The sequence below is a fragment of the Aquila chrysaetos genome, chromosome 24, assembly GCF_900496995.4.
Source record: "Aquila chrysaetos chrysaetos chromosome 24, bAquChr1.4, whole genome shotgun sequence".
Lineage (NCBI taxonomy): Eukaryota > Metazoa > Chordata > Aves > Accipitriformes > Accipitridae > Aquila > Aquila chrysaetos.
In genome coordinates, this window is record NC_044027.1 from 11,774,554 (window position 1) to 11,802,044 (window position 27,491).

General features: G+C 52.3%; 1 protein-coding gene across 3 annotated transcripts in view; it reads right to left on the bottom strand.

Moving 5' to 3' along the window:
• ASTN2 (astrotactin 2) overlaps positions 1 to 27,491 on the bottom strand; it is a 362,574-nt gene that overhangs the window by 179,253 nt on the left and 155,830 nt on the right. For all 3 annotated transcript variants that reach the window (XM_029999952.1, XM_029999953.1, XM_029999955.2), the window contains exons 8-10: positions 23,761 to 23,845; positions 23,516 to 23,590; positions 22,920 to 23,057 (exon numbers count right to left, since the gene is read on the bottom strand). In XM_029999952.1, the coding sequence (XP_029855812.1) occupies positions 22,920 to 23,057; positions 23,516 to 23,590; positions 23,761 to 23,845 (298 nt within the window). The remainder of the gene's footprint in view (positions 1 to 22,919; positions 23,058 to 23,515; positions 23,591 to 23,760; positions 23,846 to 27,491) is intronic.

The window sequence follows — 27,491 nt, forward strand, 5'->3', positions numbered from 1 at the left end:
GGTATTTTGGGCGTTTTCTGTTCTAATGGGCTCTTCTGGATCTGACTTTGTAGCAATTCATGAGGGTCACCAGGAAAAATTGGACTTTTCAGGGAAACTGGGAGAGGGAGGGGGTTACCCTTTAGCCTGCGCACAGGCACCGGGACCAGCCATATCCCTGATTTGACGACTCTCATTACACAGCGATTGTGGGTTTTTTTCAAGATACATATAAAGTGCTTAGATGCAGCGGCGATAAGCACTTTAGAAATGCCGATAGAATTAGATTAGATAAATAGGAAATGGCCAGGGCTGCTGGATCAGATATCCATGCCCTGATTTTTCACAGATGGTCCTATTGATCCGCTGGGAACAGAGGGCGTTGAGCCCCTGGGAAACTGGGTGCCAGGGATCGGCCATCTCCGCACAGGTAGGGATAAGGGTTGGGACTGGAGATCCCTGCCCCAATGAGATGCTTGGTGCAGACCCATGGAGGAGCGAGCCCCTGAAGACCACAGCAGCTCAGCATCCTCATGTAGCAACACCAGGCTCTGCAATAAAGCTCCATCCAGCTGAACCCCCCCAAAAGCCACACAGCTGGATGACCTTCACCAACCTCTCCGCATCCCAGGGGACACAAGACCCCGTCTACCCTGCCTGCTCACCGCAGACCTGGGGAGCTGGGTGCATGGCTCCCAGCCACGGCACCGGGTAAGCAAGCATCCCACGGCGTGGGGGTGCGTACGGCTGCACGGAGGGAGGGGCAAGAGCCTATGAGAAGCAAAACTAGTGCTTTTTGAACAACCAAACCCATAAGCTGTATTTTAGAAAACACCACACACCTGGGTCAGTTACCAGGGATGCATTTATGCATACGTATACATATATGCATAGATTTGCTGCTATATATAGCACCTTCTATCAGCAACGCTCACTTGCTTTGAAAAAGCCAGGTGAATGTCCGCAGACAGAGGAACTGAGGCACAACTAGATTATTTACAGCTCATTTCCAGAAGTACTCTTTGAAGTTGGAATCCAATTAATTTTATACCTGGGGAGAGATTTGCATAGGGATTTTCTGTCCATATGGGCAAGTTTTTCAAAACGACTCGGCTCTTATCTAAGCACCCAATGCAGACTGTGTTTTCCAAGGTGCCCAGCGTCCATTAGCAGTTCCTCTGAGTACCGCTGGGTTTGTCACAAGGGCAGCACCCTCCTTGGTAAGCCACCGGCCACCGAGCCCTTCTGAGGACACCGCCTCCATGGGTCTGGTCTCCAGGGGTGAGGAGCACCCCCATCTGCTGCTGCCTTTGGTAGGGACCCATCTCACCCCTGCCTGGAGATGTGGCCACCTCAGAGCAAAGAATTTCCTACCATGGAGAAAAAGAGGGTTTTCTGCCAGTTTAAATCCCTAAATAAGCTCAGCCCAGGATCAGAGACATGCCACCACTGGCACGGGGAAAATGATGGGCATTGGTGGCTGGGGGAAGGCCAGGGCCATCCTGTGCAGTAGCCACATCCCATTAAATCATCTTGGCTATGATCTAAAACTGCACCCACACTGCCAGGAGGGTTTGTCTTCTATCTCCCCTGCAAAGGTGTGCCACCACTGCAGCCAGCACTGCCTGGACAGACCTCAAAGCAGGCACATGCTGTCCCCGGCTTGCAAACTCTTTGGGGTAGAAGCTGTATTTAGACTTGCACCTGGGGCAACTCTCTTCAATGAACCTTTCCTGATTTGCAGTCTTACGAATACCCCGGCAGAGAGGCAACCAAGCCTTTCCCCATCCCCTTTCACACCCCCGTCACAAACCACAGTCCCCAGGAGCCCACGGCGCGGTGCCTGAAAAATCTCTGATCCACGTGACGGCTGCAAAGCATCGCCTTCAGACTTCTGAGGAAGGGACAGAGCTTCAAAACGCACATGAAACCCCCAGAGGCCAACATTTCACAAACAAACAGCACCCACCGGGAGGGAGCGGGCAGCCCTGGCTGCAGCAACATCTGCCTATAATGAGCTGACCCGCAGGCTTCCTCCCGGCTCTCCAATTCGTGGGGTAATTGCTGTACATTTTTAGCCTTGCCTGCAGCCATAACGTATAGCGAAAGCTGCCGAGCTGTGTCCAGGGCCAGGTGTGTTCAGAAAAAAGGATAATCAGCATTTAAAAAAAAAAAAAAAAGGGGGGGGGGGGAATCTGGCACTGAACTCTGTTGCATCCATTTTTGTTCCTGCTGAACCAAATTGGCTGCCATCAAAGCAAATGGCAGATGAAGAAAACATTGACTTTCTGCTTGGGTCAATAAACAAGATAAATTAAGCGGGGAGTTGAACGTGGAACAGGGAACATCATCATTTACCTGAGGAAGAGAGGGGGTTAAAGTCAGAGAGGCTGAAGCAGGGTGCACAGTCTGTATCTCACATAAGGGCGTTTCACTTGGGAGCTCAGCGCCAGGAGGCAGGAACCGTGCCGGCTCCACCGAGGCTTGGGACTATGCTGTGGGACTGGGTCTGGTGGGCTTAATACAGAAGACCCCGGACCCAAATCCTGAGGAATGACTACAGGGGATTGCATTCCTGCAACTAAGCATCTCCTGGTGCCAACGGCATTTCCCCCGAGCAGGCGTGCAGCCTGCACAGGGCTGAGACCTGACTGCTGCTGGTCCAGAAGTGGCCAGACCAACCCTACTCCAGGTCTCAGAGACACCAAGGATGGGATTCAGCTCACCCATCCCAAGACAACCTGACACATGCATAGGACTGGTCACTTCGGGCTGCCTCCAAACTCACCAGGGGAGACTCACTCTTTTTGGGGATGATCCCCCTACCATAAGGTGGTCAAGGATTGCAGCAAGAGCTGATGGTGCCCTGAGCTCCACAGACCAGATCTCTGCTGATTAGAAAAGGCAGCCCGAGGGACTGGCTTAGATGCAGATCTAGGGATGATCTAAGCTATTCCTAAGCGCAGTCAAATCAATCCCAGTCTACAGCCCTTGGAACTACTTGCAATAGATGCCAGGGAGAGAAGAAAAAGCCTGCTATTGGCCTTCCTGAGGAAAGGGAAGGTCTTGAGCTCACCTGTAGCATTAGATAGCTAAAACACCATTTGGGAGACAGACAGAAAGCCTCAACTACGGAAAAAACTCCTTGCACTTTGCACTGTCTTAGACACCACAGATCTACCATGAGACACAAAGCTGCAAAATGCCAAAATCCCAGTGCCCACAACAGGAGTCATTGTCCTTGCTGTGCTGTCCCATCTTGCAGCCTCTTGACATTGTAGCTTCCCTAGCTTCGATCTGCCAAGCTGGGCTATTAATGGGGCGTGTGGGTGGAAATGTAGAGAGCTGAGCAGACTCCCTGGGTTGGTCACTAGTCCCAGACTCAGGTTTCCAAAGGAGACACCACTTTGGAAGATCTACCTGCTTATTTTGTTGGGTTATTTTTTTTTATTCACAAGCCTACCCCCTCTGAACAATAACCCACAACCTGAAGCACCTCTAAAGAAGAGATGATGCATTAAACCAACGGCAGCACCGTGTTTACACACAAACACACACCGATCTCGAAGTTTAACTCGGAGCTCCTCCGGCCTCGCTCTGATACCAAGCATCCCAGAACAGATATCCTCCCTTTACCTGTAAACCTTTGCGCTATTGCATTATTAAGTGGAACATAAAGAATACATGCATTTATTAAAGGCAGAAGAGACTACACCTCCCGGCGGACTCTTCCCTGAGCTCAATTATAGGCACTAAGCGTCTCGCATCAAAGGCGTTTAGAAAAGCTGCGCTATGGCAGAGGTTGCAAGGGATGCATCGGGGACCCGAGCCCACGGGCAACGATGGGAGCTGCAGGCAGGTTCGCATGGGATGGGAGCATCCCTCCCCTTGGGCCAGCCAGATCTCAGCCATCAGGTTCGTTTCAGTTGCCAGTGTCAGGGTGAAGGATATTCAGTTTGAACCGCAATTCACAGGAACGCGGGACATGGTCGTCACTATGCCTGCCTGATTAGATCTGTCAAAACCTATCACGGGGAAGTTTGCCTGGGAACCCGCTCTCCAGCTGCACATTTAGCAACAGGAGATTGATGACAGGATAAAAAGGTGGGGGGAGAGGAAAAGACAAGAGGAGCATTTGCACACTGCAGGACCACCCTCCTTCTCCTGCCCATCACATTTCATTCACCACCTTTATTTTAGTGTCTGTCTTAATTAAGAAGACTACACAGAAAGGCTTCCATGCCAACCCCAGGTCTGCCTCGAGGGGCCGAGGGGGATGCCCAGAATACAATCTGCGTCCTCTGACAGGCACCAGAGACAGACATGCAGCGATGTGTCCCTCCACGGTCCCAGCCCACCACGAACCCCACAAACCACCTCTGCCAGGGCAGGGAGCAATGGATGGGGATCTCCTGACGGGTGCCAGGAGCATCCATCAGAGCCCACGGCAGCCGGTGCCTCTGGGTAGAAAGGGGAGCTGTGAGCATCGCGCGGGCTCTCGGAGGCGGCGGGGGGTGAGGGACGGCTGAGCCCACCCCGACACCGCGGCAGTGTGCACCCCGCGCCTTTTCACGGGGTGACCTCTCCGCCTGACTTCACACTGCAGCTGCACAGAGCGCCGTGCCGACCCGATGCTGCGTGCAAGGAGAGACGAGGGTTACCCAAAGCCTCTCAGACAAACGCTTTTCCAGGATACAGGCCAACACTCCTCTTTCATTACACACACAAGGGCCAAAACATTGATTTTTCAGCCCATAGGCAGCAGCAGAAGCAAGCCTCTGCAAATATGACCCTTGGAAAAAGATTCAAGTAGGAGGTTTGTGGAGGCAGAGTTCACTGGAGAGGCAAACCTGGGTATTTACAAGCAAGAAAACAGTCAGATGTATTTTTACCATTTCACCCAAACAGGCTTCTCCACACATACTTGCAAGAAGCGGGGATCATAGCAAAGACTGAGCTTAACTTGTTCCGCCAAGTTTTTCTCTCGATGGAAGGAGCACCGCAGAGCTGAAACACTGCCCGATTGCTGGCCCGAAGGCAATCAACTTTCTTTCAGCATTTGGCATAATTCGTATTAAAAGACTCAAATTCAGCTTCAGCAATATTCACCTCTATCTATCCAAAACCAAACTTGGTTTAAAGAAATGAAGATGACCTCAAAACTCCTGAGGGTCTGCTCTGCCACAGCAGACGAGCAGAGAGCGTTCCCAGGAATAAAAGCCCCGAGCGGGAGCTGGCATTTCAGGATCGGCTGCAGACTTGGATGGTGAATTACCGCACGACCACGGGCAACTCGCAGGATGTGTCAACGCTCCAGACTCCTCATCTGTAAAACGGGGACAACCACAGCTACCTACCTCCCACCGTGGCACGCAGATAATTAATGCTCCTTTGAGTTGTGAAGATTAAAAGCGGCATATAACTCCAAAATAGTGGTTTATTATTATTATGAATGAAGCCTCCACTTGTTCCATCAGAGTGCACCTTAAAGCAGTGCTACTGTAGACACTGTGAATTGTTTCCAGCAGCTGTACTACTGCTGGCGTTCACAGGAGTTTGACTGTAGACTTGCTAGTAAGAGCTTTGAACACGCTAGGGAAGAAGAAAGAGAGGGAGAGCAAACAAATAGAAATTCCACCACATTTTGTCCTTAGCACCTGGAGACAATGCTCCCACCCTCCTGGGGCCTGGAACAAAACAAACCAGAGACAACAACATCTCTTCACCTCCCATTCTTGCATGTGCTTTACCTTCACGGGCTACTGTAGCCCTGCATGCATAACGTCAGGACAGGTCATACTGCAAGGGCACTCAAACAGCAAATTCAGATCATGCAGCCACTTTAGGAAGTGATTAGTATATCGTCTGTATTTGACAGGCAGGAGAAATGTAGCGCAAAACACTGAAATCACCTGCTTACAGGCACGCAGCAAGCTGGGGGCAGAACAGCGTGCCTGAACTACGCAAAGGCACGGACAGACCCCCTGCTCTGGCTGGGGCAGTGCCAGCTGTGCCCAGCTGTTGGCACCACCCAACCCATGTCCCCGTCCTCGCAGGTGCGCTGGCGGGAGGGACCGGGGGAGCACTCCTCACCCAGCCTCCCCGGGGGGGTCTCCGACCCTGCGAGCCCTCCTTACCCTGCCACGAGCATCAAACCCGGTGGGGCAGGTCCAGAGTCCCCAGTGCCAACCACAACCCCCGCGCTGTACGCAGGCTCAGTCCCTCTCCCGCCACCGACGGTTTTGAGTTGGTAACGCCGGACTAGCACGTAGCAAAAGAAAGTTCAGATCCTGGCTCAAGTACTTCAGGTAAGTCACCTTTTTGTACCTGCGTTTCCTGCATTATTTAACAAAGGGCCAACATGATTTCCTTTGTCGACCTTGCAGGTCTTTAGCCTGCATCTCCCCAAGGCAGAACCCCTCCTTTGATGCCTACGCAGCACTCTGCTTTCCCGACCCCGCAGCCAGCCTCTCCGTGCCCTGGCAATGCAACCCCAACCCGGCGGAGCAGCTTGCGGCTCTCCATCCCTCCAGCGTCGCCGCTCCCCGTCTCCAGGCCACCTCCACCGTGCCCGGTGAAGGACTCGGATACCTGCAGCACACGGTGGCCACACCGCTCCCAATAGGTACCTTTCATGTTTAATTCAGAGGCTAGTTTAGTTAATCTATTTTTTAATAATTCATCCCTTCCACCTTAATTTTGGTAGTTGTTGAAAATCCCTAATAAAACATTTAGGGGCTCTTTTACTGAAGCAATGGCATGATTTACTTGATGGAATCCAGTCTTTGATGTCCTGTCTTAATTCCCTCCCTCCCACCGTGCCTCAATCCTGTTTATCACTGCGCCGGAGGTAAGAGGTTCTTGTCGAGTTTTGTAGCACTTAGACGCTTGGTCAGCGTTAATAATTCAGCTGCCCCGCACGGCTTGGACAAATCATGTAGCACACCAGCCTCTTCCTTTTATCAACAGCTCCCTCTGCCACCGCGGATCCAGGCATCGGCCGGGAGCGGTGCAGAGGGACCAGGCGGAGCATCCCTACCAACGCGGGTCAGAAGCGTGAGCAAAATATCGCAGGTGCCAACTATGTTGTTGAAAGAATATACACCCTTTTACAACGCTTATATTTCATTCTCTACTGCCAGAATGGAGAAACATGCTGGGTTTTTGCATCCGTAATTGGGGAAGAACAGATGGTGGAGGCACAGTTGGAAGTAATACAGCCATTAAAATAATCTATACGGCTTGTAATTCTCCAGCATGTGAGAAAGAAGAGGGCCTGCCTTCGCCCGAGTGCCCCCCACCCGGGCTGCAATATGGGTGGGAACATTTTTTTTGCAGTTGTTGGGATATTGAGGTGTTTTGGTGGGTTTGATGGGTTTTACCATTTCCTTTCTCCCGGGATTCTCCTCTTGAAGCAATTTGAGGAGCCAACAGCTGAACCAGAGCTGCTTCCACTGGGTATTTATTTGACTCCCGTGTGCCATGCATGGCACATTTTTCCCCCAAATCACCCAGTTAAAGTAATTGCTAGCTTTACATCTATCTTAATGATATAAGAACAGCAGCAGAAAGTCCCAAGCACTTCAGGCAGGTAGGGGTGTCTCTGTAGTTAACTTAAATTTCAAATGGGGGTGATGGGAGAAAGAATTAATGCAAAAAACCTCCCACTGATTCATGAAAATTGAAACTTCTCAGGGAAGCGCACAGGCTTTGCCATCACCTCTGTCACTTACAAATCTCGAGAACGAGAAAATGTAAAATCAGAGTAAGAAAATTGCCCAGAAAAGCCCAGACATTTAGCCAATATATGGAAATTTATGTCCACGCTCTGCATGATTTAGGCCATGGTTTCAGAGATCTCTGTGCCCTCCAAACACCCCAGCCACCATGTTTGGTACCTCTTGATGGGTGAGGGTTTTTCTCTGGGATTTGGTTACTGCTTTGCATCGGTTCGTTTTTCTACACAGACATACTATAGAGAAGGTCCTACTTCAATACAAAATGGAGAAAATGTCTGAAATCTCAAAAAAACCACATTGGAAGGAGTAACCCTTTCCCACTCAGATCCAGAGGCCAGCATCCCCATCCTGATTTATGGTGGGGGAGAAGGAAAGGGAATCACAGCAGCATCCCCTGGCCAGGAACACAAGCACCTGCATCCCTTGGGCACCATGCTTCCCACAAACACCTCCCCGGGCTGGACACAATGATTTTCTCAGACAGAAACCTCTCCATTGGGCTTAAAATCTTCACTGCAATCACGCAAACAAGTACCTCTCCAAATCCTTACCCTCTGCCCTGAACACACAGGAGCCAGCAGGATGTTACCTTGACAGCTAGCTTTGCTTTATGGAGCTGTAAATATAATTTTTAATAGGCTAGCAGCAAGAAAGATGTGTTTTCAGGCTCGACAACATCCAAAATTAACTGTGATTCATTTCAAAAGGGGCGAAGGGGTGGAGGAAGGGGGAATGCGAGCCTGAAACCCACAGAATATAAAAGCCTTGAAAGAAACTGCCAAAAAGCCCCTGCATAGCTGCCTTCTGGCTCTCTGAAAGAGATTAAAAACCTGAGCAGCATCAGGCTGAAGCAGACGTCACGGAGGCCACCCTGGGCCATGCTCATGCTCAGATAAGACTCTTTCTTATTATTATTTTCCCAGAGACGACCCAGCCTTTGCCAACGCATAGCTCTGCCCCTCTCCTCGCATCACCCGGCACCACGGGTTTATCTAAACCGAGGAGAGAAGACGTGAGATGCCAGCGCCTGAGGTGACCGGGGGCTCCCCCCGCATGGTCCCTGGGGACCGCGGCGGGATCCTGCCATGAACGTCAGCATCTCATCCTCCTTCAGCATCTCATCTGCCTTTGTGTGCCAGAGCATTAAGCCTGACGCGCCTTCGTTAGCCCCAGCGCTGCTCTCCGACACCTAATTTGACTAACCCTTTAGTGACTAATTTAATTACCCCGGCCCACAAACTGACAGACAGCTGTTAAAAATGGTTATTGCATTATTAATACGCTCCAGTAATTTCCCATTAAAACTATACTGTTAATAATTTTTTTCCCTGTATTTCTTCCCTCTTAATTAGTCTATTTAAAACTTTGAAGGAATATTCTCTTTATGGTAAATGGGAGCGTCGAGCAAATTACATTTTTGATTGAATACTTCTGTGATAGGCCAGCAAATAAGACCGTTGAGTTGTTAATTATTGTCAGAGTTTCACACGATGCCTGCTAATGAGGCAGTCAATCTTCTCTGCCATTCCTAGAATATTAATGGAGGCCGTTGGTATTGATTTTGTCACTAGGAGAAGGCAGGAACCCCTCCTTCTCGGGTGGCTCCACGGAGGGCAAGGGGGGCTCTGCACTGGGAGGGGACATGGAGGGGACCAGAGACCTTTGGGATGGGCTGAGCCAAAGAGGGCTTGAAGCTGGTTGAAGCTCAGGAAGCTCTTGGGCGTGCCAACGGCAGCTGGCACAGCTCACGGACGCGGTGGGGGAGTTGGCACATCCCCACGGGGGTCACCCCCCTCGACAGGCGTCAATGCACAACAGCCGCAGCCAGGCAGGACAGGCAGCGGGGGGGTGTCAGCTCCTGCCAGACACGCTGGTCCCTGTCCCCTCTCTCTGTGTCTATCTGTTGACTCTGAAGTGTATCAGATTCACCCCTTATCTTTCTGCGATAAGGGAATTTGTATTTTTTTTTTTTTTTTAAGGAAAGGGAAATACCTGATCTGTCTGGACTTCAACAGATAACTTGATAGAGTGATGCAGGGAAATTATTAGCAAAGCAACCGTGGATAAGGATTGACATGAAACTGTGAGTTGGCTTAGAGACCGTACAAAAGCAGCCTTTGAGTTGTGCTAAAAGATGCAACAGGGAGCTTTCAGTACCATTTCTCAAGCCCTTTAGGGATTGATTCTATTTGATATTTGCACTAGTCCTCTCATCAGAGGATGGAGGAGTTTGGCAGCAAAGTCTGCCAGTGTCAGTCATAGGACTTGAATACTCTTCCCACCAGGCTCCCGTTGCCCAGCTCAGAGAGCAAGAGCAAGTCTTGTGGGCCCATGCCCAGCGCAATCCCCAGTGCCAAAGCCATCTCCCTGCAAACAGTGTCTTGGCCAAGCCAGAGGTAGTCCTACTAAAAAAAGTCCTGATTTTGTAACAGGGGAACCGAGACAGAGAGAGGCAGCAGCCACCCAAGGAGGTGTATGGGTCTGTGACCGACGTCCCAGCTGCCCCGTTAATGCCACCTCCCTTGGGCAGGCGGGGAGCCACACTTCCCTGAGTGAGAGGTTGCGTGCGCATACATGCAATTAAAAGATGCCTGTTTCAGCCCCCAAAAGCAAGGATGAGCGCACACACAAACTGTTCCACTTGAGCCGCGGAGGCTGTTCAAGTGGCAGAGTCCCCTCGCACAAGCGTGTCCTCCTCTGCTTTCTGCGGCCACATCATCTCCTGCAAGAAAATGCAGCCCTTCCCAGAGCAGCAGCATTTCTACTGCTGCAGGTGAAAAATCCCTTGCTGTGAGACGCGCAGGGCAGACACCGGCACGCTGCGTGCTCGTGCTGGCATGTGGCGGCAGGAGGGACCGCAGCAGCTCCCGGCAGCATTAGAGCTGTGGCAGAGGACGTGGGACTGACTTTGCTGGGATGCTGTGGCACCACATCAGAGCAGAGATTTGGATTTCCTAAATAGGTTGCCCAGCACTTGGCGCTGTGTTTTATTTCTGTAGCTTTGCTCCAACAAGTGCCTGTGTGGGCGCCTGACCGGGAGACCAGCAGGATCAATGCTGCACACAGAGATGCCGTGCTGGCCCTGCAAACCAGCTCAGCTCCCTCTAAACTGCTCGAGCCGTCCCAGTCCGAACCTTCCCCAGCCTCGCTCCCACTGGGAAAGCCAGGAGAGACCAGATGAACCTTGCAAAGCTCAGAAAACCCGTTATAGCAGGCGATGTGCGGACATAGGTCAGACTGTCACAGCTGCCGCGGAGAGGCCGAAGCTTAAGGACTTCACTCCAGCTACCTGCTGCAGCTACTCCAGTTGGGCTTTGCACAGCCAAACCCACCCGCTCCCCAAAACTGAGATTATTTTGGGCTATGCTGGGAACACCCTCCGTCTGCCTGACTGGGTGCCACAAGGAAAGCGCGGGAGGGGTGGCGGGTGGGTTGGAGCATCCGTAGGGTGCTCCCAACTCTCTGCATGTCCTGTCATCCCCAGCTGCACACTTGGAATGACACCAAGAGACAGGGACAGACTGAGGACAAGGGCCGCCGCAGGAACAGCCGCCCATCTGCGCTGGAAGCTGTGGTGGGGTCGGGACCACCAGTTCTGCAGCAAAGGGACAGCAAAACTGCTGCTGCCTCCCCACTTCTGCCTGCAACCTGAGCACACACGGTGCTCTCCAAGCAGGCTGCTAAAATACTGGGGAGCCAGATGTTTAGCAGGAAATCTTTTCATGCTCCCTTAAACCCCTGCAAAGCCCCAGCTGGTGAATCCAAAAGGCACAGAACAACCGGGGCTTCTCCCTGCACAGCTCACCAGATTTCTACTCAATCCCACCCGTTTCTTGGCCCCTTTTGAGGCCAGGCGAGGGGACGGCAGGGATTTCTGTGGTTTCTTTTCCACCCTGGAGCTGGGCAGCAGATTAGCATGGCTGCCCCCCAAATACAGGCAGCATCCCCCAAGCTGGTCACCCCTGCTGCTTCTGAGCCCATCTCCTGCCCATATGGGCTTCAATAAAAGGAGAGGTTTCCATTTATAATTAATTGCCTGTGATGCAGCATATCCTGATTTTACCAGGAAAGAAGGAGTCTGTAACTCTCCCCGAGGTCCAAGTGAGATGCCATGAAAAACCCTTAAGGTCAATGGCAGCCATTCTTGACTCTCCCTCCTCTATCCGTATCATGTATCAACTATGTCTGGGCACAAATTATGGCTTTCACCCCCCAAAAAATCATATGATCCCACTGGTCTGGCACCAAGTCAAACTAACACAAACCCCGGAGGGCTCTTTCACCTGGACCCAGTTCCCACCACCCTGGCAGGATGGTGGGAAGGGTGGGCTCAGGTTTGCCTACACTCACATCAGGTAGGGATGATCTGCTCCTACCTTAAGTCCTCAGGAAGCTCCTGTAAGGGAGAGAAGCAGCCAGCTCTCATAACACACCTAGCGCTGGCTTCTTGGCTGAAATAAGCAGAGTACCACACCCGGCCTCCCCACGTCTCCTTTCCACAGGGAGATGCAGGATGATAACCGGAGCCATCAGTAGCTCCCTGCAAGAACGGGGAACGTGAGCCACTTATTCAGAAAGGGCAAGGAAGAACTAAGGAGACAGATATCCTGGAATAGTGCATCCATAATAAATAGTCTTGGCTTGCAGTGGTGCCCATCCCAACTACTTGGAGCAGGTCTAAGAGGACTCATTTTAGCTGTCAGTAAACAACAGTTAACGTCCCTTGGACCCAAATGGAAGCCAATTACCAACTCACAGGTAAAATGCCACCACGAAGACTGGCTGTGGGCAGGAGGTGAGCAGAAACCCACAGCTTCCCCGAAGGAAGTCAACACCACGGAACAAGGCGAGGAAACCGGGTACCACCACCCAACACCCACCAAGCCCCTACGCAGGGACTTTGGGCACGGTCAGGCTGTGAGCCGGGTCGGCAGCCGCTACCAACGCTCGCAGACAAGAGGCAGCACTGCCCAGCCTGCCTGCCCAGATGGCACTCAGCCTCTGCAGACACTGCCGCCTGGGAAAACAGCCTTGGTGCTATGGAGCCGAAAGGTCATGCTTCAAAATAAGGGCAGGCTTTGAGTTAAGAAAGGGTTAATGGCAGATTACAGGCTGCCAGCATGGGCACATATGGAATAAAAGGGGGGCTGAGATCAAGAGCCTCGTGGTGGGTTAACTCCATCTGTTCCCACAGGGTTTTCGGGGCATCCCCATGGGGAGACAGTGGAGAATAGCTGCTCCACAGCATCTACTTCAGTAGAAGAGCCCTAACACGTGTCAGGGACCTGCTACACATACAGATCGTGTCTGGTATGCATGGTTATACGCAATGTATTCACCCCTTGGACTCTATGGGTCAAGAAGCCCTTTATTAAACCACCTACAACTTTATCATTAACCCCAAGCTGTGTCTATCTCCAGAGGAACCACTTTTCAGAGCCAACATCTCTAGCTCTGGCCCATCTGTGTTTGATACGCACGCATGGAAAAAAAAAAAAAAGGCAAATGTAGACTGAACTGAACAAAGAGACTTCTCACTGCAAAAGCTCAGTGCATATTTACACAGTATCCTGCCCTAATTCTCACCTTCTTCATTTATGTCATTTTAAGACCTCCGCAGTAGCAGGGAAGTATTAGCTGGTGTTTAACCGTGTGCGTCTGGGTTCAGCACGGCTCCTGACAAGCTGCTGCTGGAAGAGAGCCCCGTGGCAGGGGTGGACGTGGTGAGGCAGTGACAGGGGGATGGCCCACGGCAGAACCACCGGCCGGGAGGGTGAGCAGCACCGGGGGACGCTATCCCTGCCTGAGCCTGTTTTGCCTTACCTATAAGGTGAACCAACATCGGCCGGCACGGAATGACCTGGCTATGTGACGCGTGGGACAAACCGCCACGTGCAACACCTGGACCTCCTGTTTGCAGGAGACACGAATACATTCCCCCCGCCAAACCCACACAGCCACAGTGCCAAAAGACCTGCATGTGCCCTAGATGCAACTGCGGGCTCTTCACCCCCCCAGCTGCCTCCCCTCCAAAGCCTGCTCAATACCAGCCACTTTCGTTTCCTCTGGTGGAGGAAAAAGATGCGCTAGATAAATTACATACAGACCTTGTGGTCCATCAATACCCTCATCCCCATCCCTCCCTTCCAGCGCTGCCTTCCCTGCCTCCACTCCGGTCCCCACCAGCACTGCTCAGCCCCGCCGGAGCCCAGCTCTGAGCCTGGCACAGCCTGTGGCACCGCGCGGCAGCGGGTCCCTAACTGCACCCATCTGCGTTGTGATAAAAGGCACTTGGTTGCAGCCAATAGCACCTCGTTATATCAAAAACACCGCAGGAAACGTCTAGAGCAGAACTGATTACGGCACAGTAATTCTTCAGGCAGTGAAAGCAGGGCAATTCCCAAGATGGGATTATTTTTTTGCAAGGCTTCACCTAATTTTCTTGATTTTTTTTCTGCCCTGCTCGCTCCTCAGCCTGCCTTCCAAACCTCTCCAGCTTTGCAGCGCTCTTTGATTTAGTCCCTCAAAACAATATTCTGCTTAACGCACTCCAGCGTAGTGCCCAGGAAAGCACCACCATCCACCAGACCTCCGGGCTTTAAACATGTAGCAGCACGAAAAAGTCAAGAAAGCTTTCACTTTTCACTCTGTAGCCAGCAGCCTGATTTGGGGAAACCAGAAAAAGACTGGACAGGTACTTATAAACATCTAAATCAGAAAAGGTGAAGCTGAGTAAGCAGCAAATAAACAGATGAAAAGGGGCAACGATACAAAACCTGGGCAGCGTGGAGGCAAAGGGCAGATGATTTGCAGCTGACGCACGGTCCGGTCTGGCTGCGGTCCTGCCAGCCAGCTGCAGCAAAGCACAGAAAGGTTTTCTGAGCCGATGGGCAACACCAGACAGGGTGCACCGTCCCCTGCTCTGTGCAATGCTGACACTGTCTCTAACTGCGCTGAGCTTTTTGGTGCTTTTCACCTCATTTTGAGCTGCTTTTGCTCCTTTGCCTGGAGGTCAGGGGGCCAGGGGGAGCCTGCAGGGCATCTCTCCTGCATCTGAAGACTGCACGGAATGAGAAGGACCAGCATGGCATGAGCAAAATTACTCTGAGTTGCCTGGAAAGTGCCGCATCAATGGCTCCCTTGGCTGTCCCAAGGCTAGCAGGAGGAACAGAGGGCATTTCGCCCTAATAAATCACCCCAAGAGCCAGGGTGACATCCAGGAGTGGAGCAAATCCTTCAGGGGCAGCAGCCACGGCGGTGGGGCACCGTACGGAGTCCACTGGAGCCGACAGAAACATCACCCCGGCCCCAGCTGCTTAGAGGCAGGAGCCAAAAATAATTAACTTCATTTGTCTTCAGAAAGCGCGGCCATCCCGCTTTGCTGGCCGCGACTGTGGCTGTCCCCGTGCCCGGCCCCGGCTGCCCACGCTGCCGGGTTCAGCAGCCGCGGTGCCTGCACGGTTGCTGCCTGCGGCAGGTGACTGCCTGCCCTGGGGTGAAAGCTGAACGGGAGTTTTTCCCCTTGATTTTGCCTGGTTTGCACAGAACTGCCTTCCCTCGTCCCTCCATAGTGAGAACGATGTTCCTCTGCAGCAACATGTGCATCCTCCCTTCTGTTTAGCAATTAAAAAAACCTATAAAAATAAACCTAGGGGTCCATCTTCTCCAAAAGCCCTTTCCAAGCCTGCAAGGGACAGTGTCTTCTCATGATGCCCTTAAAGCAGAAGGACAAAGCTCCCCTGTTCATGTCCACCTCCGTTCCTGTCATCTCTGTCAAGATGATTTCTCCTCCCCACACCAGCTGCGGAGCCTGTCACGGGTCCCTGGCACACTCCCAGGAATGTTTTAGCTCGGCTGAATTTTATTAGTTTTGTCCTCTGGATGAAGTGATCCAACAGTAGTTACAGGAGGTAAAAACGAGAAAGGAGGAGCAGACACAGTCCACGTCAGGCAAGTTTAAGGCAACTGAAATTTCATCAGAAGTGGTTGGTGGATGGTGCCAGCTCTTTCCACTAAGCTACATTAAGAAATAGCTGAAGAGAAGGAATTAATCTTTTCCCAGTGTCACTGCCCCACCTGGGACCGTATCCCCCAGTGACAGAGCTAAGCTGAAGGACAGCTGCACATCCAGACGGGACCGGGGCCATCGTCCCACCCCACCCCAGAGCATCTCAGGGCCTTAAGAACAAAGTTGCTGAGGACAGCCCTGGGAGAGAGGGCAGGGACTCAGAGCATCCTTCCCAGGTGCCCAGGAAATCCCGTCCCTCCTGCTGCTGCCACTGTCCTCCTTCCTCCGCTGTCCCTCTCCTGTCCCCAGCGACCCACGAGTGCAGCTCCCAGCCCGCCGGCCGGGCAGTCGCACGCTCTCAGCTGGCACCAGGTGACGGTGATGTGGGTCGGCTTGTTCTGAAATGGGAGAGGGCAGAGCTGACCCCAGATACTCTGCACTGGCTGGGGCTCAAATGCCTGCACTACGAACCAGCCAGCAGCGCTGGCCTGGCACCGCTGTGTCCATCCCCAGCAACCTGACCCTTTCCAAAAGTACCACAGCTCCCTCCCCAGCACAGGAGGAGAGGAGGAGAAGGAGGAGGAGGAGGAGGAGAGGTTCCCTGTGCCAAGCCTGACACAGGTCCCCACCGTCCCAGCACCACGCTGTCACACAGCCACCCCTCTCTGGGCCAGGGGATGAACCGCCTGGTCCCTCTCCCACCCGCAAACCTTCTAGTCGCCTTCGCAGGCAGGAGATGCATACAAAGGCAAAGGCAATAAAACTCAAAATAGGGGGAAAAAACCATGATTCAGGAGAAACAGTACAGACAGGCTTTATAAACAGCGAGGCCACGGGGCTGCACTTTGAACAGGCAGCTACAAAAGCATGCTCGGGCCGATGCTTAACAGAAAGCAAAGGCAGGGACATAAAAACAAGTAACACCATCAAACAGGGACAGGAGAACGCCTTTCATTGAAAAAACCCAAGGTCTGATTTTGCCGCCTTGCATCACCCTTTCTGCTAAGCACGCACATCAGCACAGTGTTTTAGAGCCCCTGCCTCCCCCTCCAAACGCTCTGTACTCGCCGCTCGTCTCAGCGCTGGCAGGATCCTGCTCCACCACGGATCCTCCTCCAGGCGGTTGGATGGACGGACACACAGCTCCAGCAGAAGATCTGGCGTAAGGGGCCGCTACAGAGTCCAATGCCAAACCCTACTCTGTGACGGGAGATCCCAGATACATTAAAGGGAATCGCTTTGGGTGCGAGACATATTTGCATATTTGGCAGGTGGTGGGATTTTTTTAATTGTCTCAATAAATATATAAACAAAATCTGTTCGTTTGTTGGGTTGTTTTTCCCTCCTGGGCTCTGCGGCACCACGGACGAGAGGAACAGCAATCGCTCAGCTGCCAAACTTGTAGCTGTTGCTGCTGCTCCCTATGATGGATTTGCCTAAGAGCCAGGTCCAAATTTACATCCACTGTCCCTAACAGGTTTGATCATTTTCTGTGCAGTTTTACAGCCCAGCATCAAGACCTCAAAAAAGCAGTAGGTTCGCACAAAGGACCAGAGCACAGAGAGAGTGAAACTCAGCATTACAGTAGCAGGAATTATTAAAAGCCCCCGAAGAGGGAGGGCTGAAATGTCCCTTGGATTCTGGGCATGGTGCAGGTGGTGACGGACCAGGAAGACAGGCTGAGGGCAGTGAGGTGTCTGTGCCCTCCCAGAGGTGCCGGGTGACCCACGTTTCAATTCTGACCTACCCTAGATACTCCCTGGACAATTTCAGCTCAAGCTTTTGGGTTTTTTTCCACCCCTGTCCTCTCTGCCTCTATTTCCCCATAACACCACTCCCGTAATTCCTCTCTCATTTTGCTGCTCACACCCTTCGGTGGCTGCTGCAAGGTTACATCTCTATTTAGTCACCCCGTAGCCAAGTGAGACGTACCTGACTCTTCTAACCTGCTCTCATAAATCAAAGTGGGAGGCAGGGAGCAGGAAAAATCCCGGTAAGCAGCCAGGACGATGCTAAGTTGACAGATGCAGGGCAGGGGCTGGTGGCTGCCTCCCTGTAAAGCATCTGTCCTTTCCCTCCAGAGGATGAGGCCAAAGGCTGCCTTTATCCCAGTGCCAAGCACTGCAAGCTGCATCTCCACCACTTTTTGCAAGACGACAGCGTGTTGGGGTGATAAGAAGCCCAAGCCAGAGTGGTGGGGACGTTATCTGTGGGGATGATGGTGTCTCTGTGATGTGCACAGTAATGAATTGCCTTGTTTGCAGAAATGAATAAGTTGTGCCTGGTGATGCAATGATCAATTTGCTCCACCACGTGAAGCTGTCCATTCATCACGGGCACCAACTGCCAGCTGCTTGCGGTCAGTTTATTGGCACCAATGGAGCAAGGGGGTCCGCAGGCAGCTCCCCAGGTCCCTGCTGAGGAACAGCCCAGAAAAAGGGTTTCCCCTCTCCCCCGACCTCCTGGCTGAGGGTCCCTCCAGCATCGAGCATCCAGAAATCACAGCTCACTCCGTTCCAGGAGACAGAAAAGAGGGAAAAAAAGACCAAGTTCCCATGGCATCTCCTGCACCAAACGGCAAGAAGAGCTGGCAGGATGCCCTTTGCCTGCTCCTGCCCATACGCCGCCGGCATGCTGCCCACAGGGACTAGCCCAGCCCACCTCCTGAGCCTCAATGATGCTCACCTGCAGCAGCACCCATTTTCCTGCGCTCCTGCAGATAAGGCACGAGGCCAAGGCACGGGGCAGAGGAGCTTTGCTGCTGCTGTGACTGCGTGGCCACGGCAAAGCTGTTTCGCCTCTCCTGGCCCAGATTTCCTTTGCCTTTCTCATCCACTTTGCTTTCCATCCTCCTCCGGTCCCAGGGAGCCTCACACCGCAGCGCTCAGCACCAACTTGCAGAATCACAAGTGCCCAAATCACTGCAAAACCCCTGCAAAACATCACTGCAAATCCCCCGTAGGACTGGGGCAGCGGTGGTGTCACAAGGGCATGGCAGGGCTGAGCCAGGGAAAGCCACAGGCAGGGAGCAAAAGCCCAGCTCCCGTCCTCTACATGAGACGGGACGCATGCGGGCGCAGAGCTGGGGAGCAGAGCTCTCTGCCGCCGAGAGAACTGAAAATAAAATAACAAACAAATAAAAAAAAAAATCCAGTTGACTGTACTTTGGCAAAGAATTCAGAGAGCAAAGGGGCTCACTTGGGAGCAAAACGAAGATGAATCGACAACGAGTTCAAGAGAATTCATTCTGCCGCTGAACACTTGTCTCTCCATCAGGACATCTCAAAGGCTTGTCAAGCGAAGGCAAGGCTTTTATTTGTTTCTATGGTTGCCATAACGATAGAGCTATATGTCATGTCAGGCGGCAGCTGAGGCTCGCGCCTCTGATTTATAGCCGCTCACCAGAAATTATCAACTTTTCTGCAGAGCGGGTGGCATGGTGAACCAGGACCACCAGGCGTTTGCCAGTGCCGTGCTCTGCCCCTCGGGTTCTCTCTCCTCTCGGTCCCCTGCAGCCGGCTGTGCCCCAAGGGATGCTTTTATTATCCCCCGCAGGGATGCTTTTATTAAACCCCGCAGGGATGCTTGGGGCTGCGGGTGCGGGTGCGGGTCCTCCCCGTGAGCTGCCGATGGGGCACAGAAGCGTATGCTGCCACAATTATAGCGATTCCTGGGAGAAGCGGTACCTCCTAAAGAGCCAAAAAGAGACGGAGAGGTGTCCAGGGAAGGCCAGCAGAAGGATTAAATACCTAATAGTAATTTGTTTAAAAAAAATATGGACTACTGTGTTTAACACCAGGTTATGGAAGAAAAACAGATAAGAGAGAGGGATGGGAGCAATGGGGAGAGAGAAACAAAGAGGGGTTTTGAAAACAAGCAAGACAAGGTGGGACTGGGAAGTGTTTCTCGTCCTGGCAGAGCATGCACAGCTGGGACAGTCTGCCCAGCCTCGGACCTGGCCTCCAGCCCAAGCCAGAGGCTCCCCAGCATGGGGAGAGTCCCGCAGCGCTGCTGGCCAACCTCATATGAACAAAGACGTCACCGTTAGCGTGGCCGCCACGATTCCAGACGTGTGACCGATGTGATCATCGTGTGGAGGATCAGACTCTGGGGTTGAGGAGGGGATGCTCAATACAGTTACTGATAAATTATACATATAAGTTTCATTAACTCTAAGCACCCTCGTGCTTAATTTATGATGCACAGCCCTAAAAACTCCACCACCAAGTTCTGCATGCAGAGTCCTGTCCCCACTCAAGCCCCAGCACACATGGGAGCATGCCCGCTGGGACGTTTACACGTAGACCTTTGGCTCCCGTCTATGGGAATTTTCTCTAATGACACGGCTGCAGCAGCGGGAGGAAGCTTGGGCCCTTCATTCCCATCCACCAAAGCACTGCGTACAGCTTGTTGCACTGCTCAGCGGTGAAACACACGAAGAACAGCATCTCTCTGGAGAAGCAGCAGGGAGTCAGCATTTCTCCAGAGAGCTGCTGAAAGGCAGAGCCCCACCTGTCCCTTCCGCAGTCTCAAGCACCTTCATAAAAACGCAAGGCCACGTCCGAACCTTTAACCCTCCGAGCTGTAAAGACTTCATCACTTGTTTTCTCCAAATCAGGCTTTCTGCAATTTCCTTCCATTAAACTCTTCAAGACAAGTGACCCCAGAGCCAAAAGGTGTCCGACTAATGAAAGGTCTGGAGGAATGCAGCACGCTCGTTATTAAAGACGCAGAAGAAATACAGGACGGAGCTACCATCGCAGTGTTACAGGACAGCAAACAGGGCACTCCAGGTGCTGAGACGCGGCCGTGTTGCAGCTGGTGTAATACAGCCCAGGATCTGGCCCTTGGCATGGGGACGTGACTGTATTAGAGCTCAAGTGTTGCAGGACCACCCGCGGGAGCTGCCAGCATGGAGGGACAGCAGTGCCACCGCGGTCCCACAGCCCGGGGAACAGGTCCCCCGTCCCGCGCAGAGGGATGGCTGCATTTGAACACCTACACAACGGACAGCATGTGTTCACCTCCGGTGGTAGGGTGACATTACGGGTCATCATCCCAACATCTGAACCACCAAAATCACTGTATTACTGCTCCCTTGAGAAGCTACCAACACTTGTCTCAGTCCAGAGGGACAAGGCAAAGAGGTTGCAAGATAAACAGCTCTAAAAGCACCTTTCTCATTGCGTGAAAGCACCCAAGAACCTCAGAGGAGGGTCTCGGAGACAGGCCAATGCGATGCTCGTGAGCACCAAACACAGCAACGTCCCTGCTCACCAACTGCAGTGGACCTGAACAGCCCCACCATTAGCTCCTCCACACCATCACACTCCGCTCAGGTGGTATCACCTCGGCTTCCACCCACCCCAGGGTGCTCGGGACCCCAAGCTTGCAGCCCGATCCCAGTTTGAGAAGAGTTTAAGTTCTAATGCAGAAATAATAGATCGCTTTTCTGTTTTCAGGGTTTCTATGAAACCTTCCATAATTCAACATCAAATATTTATCATTACGTTTATTAAAGTTTTAATAATTTAGCATCTCCTGTATGTAAGATACAAGCGCTGTGAACTCGTCTCCCTCATTCTACCTGGGTCACTCCAATATTTATACCTGGAATTCTCAGTTCGGGTTCCATTTACAAGGCGAGCAGGCAACAGCCTCCATGCCAGAAACTCCTGTCCTGCTGCCTGGACTATTCCATGAGGATCCTGACCAAGACTATTCCATGAGGATCAGTGCCCAGACACAATTACTGCACTGGAGCAGAAAGCAAGCTTCCTAACCTCTACTTTGCTAACATACTTTTAACAAAGATGTGAGGAGGCAAGAAAGAAATAACGTTCTCCTGGCATTTTGGCTTGGCAAATGTTGACATAAAACAAGGTGACCCTTCACCTTCTCAAATGAAAAGCAGTAGTCTTCTGCAGACAAGAAAAACAATGCTCCTAAGAGAGCCAAATTGTGAGAGATATGTACCATCAGTCTCTTTTTGCAGGAAAGGGAACAAGCACCAATTAGCAACAAAAACACACTCGGAAATGAGGACCTCTTGGATGCCGTCCTGGCTCTGCCATAGATTTTGCAGGCACTTGCCCCAACCATAGCCCTCCCAAGATGATGGGACAGAATAATGGAAATCCACCATCCCATCGCTCTGGGAAAAGAAAAGACAGAAGGGGCTGGGGGACATAAGGATCCTCCTAGTGCCCAGGAAGATGATTCACAACACAGACAAGAATTTGCAGGTCAGGAAATTGTGTCTTGAGTCAACAGGAGAAGGCAGCAAGAAAGAAGGGAGGGAGGGAGGGATCATGGCGTCTCCCTGGCACCCAACAGTCACGTGCTCAATCTTAATTTAATGGGGAAGAGGGGAATACACACTAAATGCTTTAGTAATTAAACCCTTGTAGTTTACAGTTAAACCCTTGTAAACCAGACAGAGGACAATCACCACCACCGCTCTCCTCCAAGGCAGAGGCTGCTGCTCCCTTTCCAGCTGGGGCACAGAAGACAGCTGCTTGGCCTGGCTCCTTTTCCACGGGACCCCCCTTTGCCCACCCTCAGCCCGGTCTCCCAGCAAACAGCCGCTCCTTCCACCCGGGCAATTCTCCTCCTGCAATGCCCTCTTAGGTCCCACTTCTGAACTAGACTGTCACAAGTCCAATGACATCTGATTAAAATAAAAGCCAGCCAAAATGGGGAAGCCAGAAAAATATCCGGGCATTTACTGAACTTCAGGAAGGAAAAAACCCCTCTAATTGTATAATAACTGGAGAAGCAACATGGCCTTTCACCAGGCTCTGACCTTGGCCCTTCATGAGCACCATAGCAGACTATCTAGGGCTGGGTAGATGTGATATACCTCTGAGTTTCTGAAAGATGATAGCACCTCCATACTGGTAAATGCATCAATTTAAGCTATGCAATCTAACATTAGATTTAAGCCACTTTAAAATTGCCTTGCCACAGGTTCATACCAATTTACCTGACTGGATTGGCAGACTTCAGAGTTATATGCACAGGCCTGGCCTAGACCCATCAGGACCAAAAAAGCCTGGAGGGCTATCACATCGCATTTCTTAATGGAAGAAAATTAATCAAACTTATCATCATAGAACTTACTGCATCCTCAATAACAATTTAAAGAGCAGCAGTCGCTCAAGCATGAGGAAATCGAGAAACCTGCTTCCTACCTGACATCCGCTGGATCTTCTGTCACCAGAACATCTGTCTTGCAGCTGGCAAGAGGATTGATGGAAAGCTCCACGGGGGGCACCACGAAGCTCTTACTGACAGGCAGCCACAGGCCTTGACCCAAACTATAGGTGGACCTGGAATAAGGACAAACGTGTCATATAGGAACAGTGTCCACAGTGAATGGTGGCCCTCTATTGCACCTGACCACTTGGAAGTCAGAGCAGCGGTGGCACTGTGGGATAATTTAGTCATTTGGTCCTGTCCTCAAAGCCAGATGAGAGAGGAATAGCTAGAGATGTGACAGAGAGAACGTGGGGATGGTCAAGCTCTTCTTTTTAGTCCAGGGGGACTTTCTGTACGCACTGCCCTCGCTTTTGCTGAGCTGCGGCTGGCTGAGGGGACGAGAGAGAAACCCTTCTCCGTCTGCAGAATACGAACAAGTCTTTCAGGTCTGTCAAAGGCAAACACCACTCGTGTCCCCCAGCCAGCACAACAAGACGGAGCCAGGAGTGACCAAGAGGTAGCATCCTCTGGGATGTCCTCGCTGGCTCTCCCCTCCGGGATGTCCAAGCTGACCACTCCTTTGACTGACCTGAGTATCTTCTCCGGCGCCTGCTCTCCTGTGACCAAGTCGTATCCCCGCTCGAGCGTCGTGTACGGCCACGGCCTGGGAGGCAGAGAGGGAAACAGCAGCTGTGGCACATCACTTGGCAGGGAAAGCGTCACAGCCCGGTCCCAGGTCTTTGGTGCCAATGATGGCTGGTAGGGAGGAGAACTGGGCTCCTCACCAACGTGGGAGCCAGGACAGAACAAATACACCATCATATCACTACTCACCCTTCGCTGTGTCCCCAGTCGCTGCGCACACACAAGTGGCGATGGACGGGGTCCGGGGCGTAGCCTTCATGGCAGCTGCACTCTCCTAAAAGAGAAGAGGGGAAGGTGAGACCTCTCTACCCCAGAGGTAAGTCAGTGACCGTGGCGTCGGGCCCTCCTCCCCTGCTGCCCATCTCTGCTTCTTCATGGCCATTCTTGGTCCCTGCCGTGGATCTGGAGCACTTTGGACTCTTCTGAGAACTCCAGGAGATGCGGAGGAGGAGATGCGGAAAGCTGCAAGAAACCTGTAATCCTTCTGGAGGAGGTTACGTGATGTAGTACCCGCAGCAGCTGGGGAGGGGATTTCATGACGCAAAAGGTCTGTCCTTAACCCACGATCCTGTGCACCCCTGCAGCTCTCCAGGCTCAGCAAACCTCTGCCCATGACCTCCAAGAACACCTCACGCTCCCCACGGAGACGTGCCCGCATGGATCCGGCCCCTGCCCTGGTGCTGCCGAGCCCTGCCCACACGCCTGGCAGAGAGGCTGCTCTGGGGCCAGCGGTTCACTCCTCCGCAGGGATCGTGACCTCGCTGGAGGAGAGCCAGCGTCCACCGCCACGCGCTTCCCGAGTAGGGGGACACCCCCAACCCAGCCTGGCCATGTCCCCTTCCCACCTCTGCTACTGCCACCTCACACAGGACGGGACGGCAGAGTCTCCTGCAGCCCAAACTCTTGCAGGATGCAGAAACCCCCGACCTCCATCCTCCGCAGGCAGCGTCCATGCTGTGCCCCCGTCCCGCAGGTAAGGGGCTCTCAGCCCCGCTCCCCTTCCCTCTCTGGGTGCTGGCTCACCCCGTTACACCCTTTTGACAGCAGGAGAAGACATTTCCTGCACCAGAAACCCGACCGTGCTTGGCCCAAATTGATTCCGTGTTTGGTAGAAATACATAACCCGCAGCAAGAAACGGCAAAATCAAAAGATTAATTGGATTTGCAGGTGGAGGTTCTGTTACAAGCTGCTGCCAATGGTTTTTTCCCCCCCCTCCCCTCCTCTCCCCTTCGTGCCTGACGGTGCAGCAGGCTGAGCTGTAAACACCGGCAGAGGTGGGGACCTGGGGAGGATGCTGGGGGGGTACTCCCATCACGGCAGTAATGCAGACTGGCAGGTACCTGCATGCTCATCGGGATCCTAAGCAAGTTCTTAAAATGCCTCGCAGGGATTACAGTAAAGAGCTTTATTGTCAGGAGGGAGCGAGGTGGAGGTTCAGCCACTGAGAATTTTGAGGAAGAGCTGCCTGGAAAGGGGGAGGCAGCAAAAAAAGAAAGAGGGGGGAAAAGAAGAGACAGCTAATGATGTGCTAAAATGCAACAGCACCTTCATGAAATATTCACTGCCTTAAACACATCTAATATTAAAGATTAAATGTCCTGGGATTTGTCCTAGCGACTTCGAAGCACTGATTTATGATCTGTCAAAAGCTGCTAACCTCATGATTCATAACGGGAGCGGCAGGAACATTGCTTCTCCAAAGGGAAAGAGTTGGGAGAGAGACGGCAGCGCTAGCCCCTGCTCTGGCTCAGCCATGCCTGGGGGCTGGGGCGGTCTCGTTGCAAGAAAACGCAGGTCCTAATAGCTCCATCAGTGATTTTAAAAAAAGAAAAGTTATTTTTTCCTTGGCTGCTTAGTACGCAAGTTTCCCCAGCCGTGCTGCAGATCATTAATTCCTGGTGCTTATTACATAACAAATATATGCTGTGCAAATGAGAGACATCTCAAAGTGCTTGCAAGGCAGAGCTGGGAGTCTTGGGGCACCGGCTCGCGCTCAGCTCCTGCCACAGAAATTAGAGCAAGTAGGGAAAAACCACGTACAGAGGTTGGCATCAAATGGCCTGAACGCCTCCCTCCTTATCGATGGCTGGAGGTGCCGGCGCGGTGAACTCCTTTCCCATGGCGCAGGAGGGTTTATTTTGTCCGCCGGTTTGTTTACTGCTCCGTCAGTTTGGCATCGGAAGGAGAAACTCTATCAACCTGCAGAAATATTGATTTTATCGACTCCAATCCTGGAGTTTCAACAGCTACAGCTGGTGCTCGAGGCTTTATTGGGAGGTTTATTGGGAGGTTTATTTCAGTAAGTGAGAGGGCAAATGGTGGCACCAGCTGAGGAGGAGATCCAGGGCAGCAGAGAGGTGGGACACTGGGGAAAGCCCCCAGGGCACAGAGACCACGGGCACGTGCCCCTCACCAGGACCACTCAGGACCAGCTTTCCACAGGTTTTCCAGGGAGATCTGCATCCCTTTGGCAGAGTTTTAGAAATTGGACAGGAAGGCTCCCAGCACGGGATCGGCTGAGCGTTGCAGTCTGCTGGAGGAGCGGGGACTCCATCTCTTTGGGACAGACAGTTTAGGATCTATTTCTGTATCTAGACCCGTGAACAGGCATTTAGTGGGGTTTCCAAAAAAACCTCAGCAGAACCTGCTGTGCTCTTACAGGTTTTCACAAGCTTTTGCTCTCTCCCCATCAGCATCCACCCTCCTTCTTCGGCCCCCTGAGCTACTCTCTTACTTTCAGTCTGTCCCTATCCTCCCCAGACACAATGCTGAGCCAGGGAGGATGCTGAACCAGCCAGGCTAATCCCCGCAGGCTGAAAAACACCTGATAAAGTCCCCCGAGTGGCAGGAACGGGGATTCCCGTACCTCTAACTCCTCTTTAAGGTAAGTGCATTTTCTGAAGAGCAGATTTCAACATGCTGCTAAAATAAACCAAACCACCAAAAGCCAAAACAACAGTGCCTTTGTTCAGAGCTACTAAATCCCGCGTGCTTCTGAGACGGGCACAGTTATGCACTCAGCATTGCTCAGGCTAAGTTAGGATTCAACCTGAGCTTAAAGCCAAAGTCAACCAAAATAACCAAGTTTGACAAATAACTGCACCTGAAGCCGGATGCAATTTCCACAGGTCCTGCACACGCCTCCACGCAGCGTTCGGCTGCTGCAGGAGGACAAATGAATCAGGATCTAAAGACCGCTGTGACAAGCATCCTATTTCTGCAGCCACCAATCCGCACCGTGCCCACGGTAAAAACACAGGCGTGTGCAGTCCTTCCTCTTCCTTTGGATTTATAACCCACAAATCAGGTCGGATAATCCATGGCAAATTTTGAGCTGTTATAGCAAAAGGAAGGATCATTGCTTGCTCAGTTTAAGCAAGAGCAGGTCCCAGTGCTCAGCTCTGGAGGTCCCCTGTTATATTTCCAGTATGTTATTAAACAAAATACGGGGAGGGGAGGGACCACCTCTGCCGTTGCAGAGAGAAGATGCATAAATCAGGAAATGCAACACCATCACTCTAGCAAGAGGCTCAGAAAACCTGTTAATCATGCAACACATGCAGCTATGTGGAAGGGCGAGGGGAGAGCTGAGGCCATGGGAATGCAGCAGCACCCACAGCACTGCTCTCCATCTTCCCCTGCTCCCCGCTCCCCACTTACACAAAATCTCATCACAGACCGTGCTGCCATGACTAATTACAGGTGACATGGACTCTCCGTGCCAGTTTCTGCTCGAGGAGGGCGAATCCTTGTCTGAAGCAGCAGGACACATCCCCAAACACTGCAGGCACGTCTCACCTGCAACCTCCCTCTTGCTGTGCCTTCATCCCCATGGAGGCTGGTGGAAGAGACCACTGGCAGCTCAGCCCGAAGTGCCACGCAGAGCCACACGCAGCAAGGCAACGGGCTGCTGTGTGGG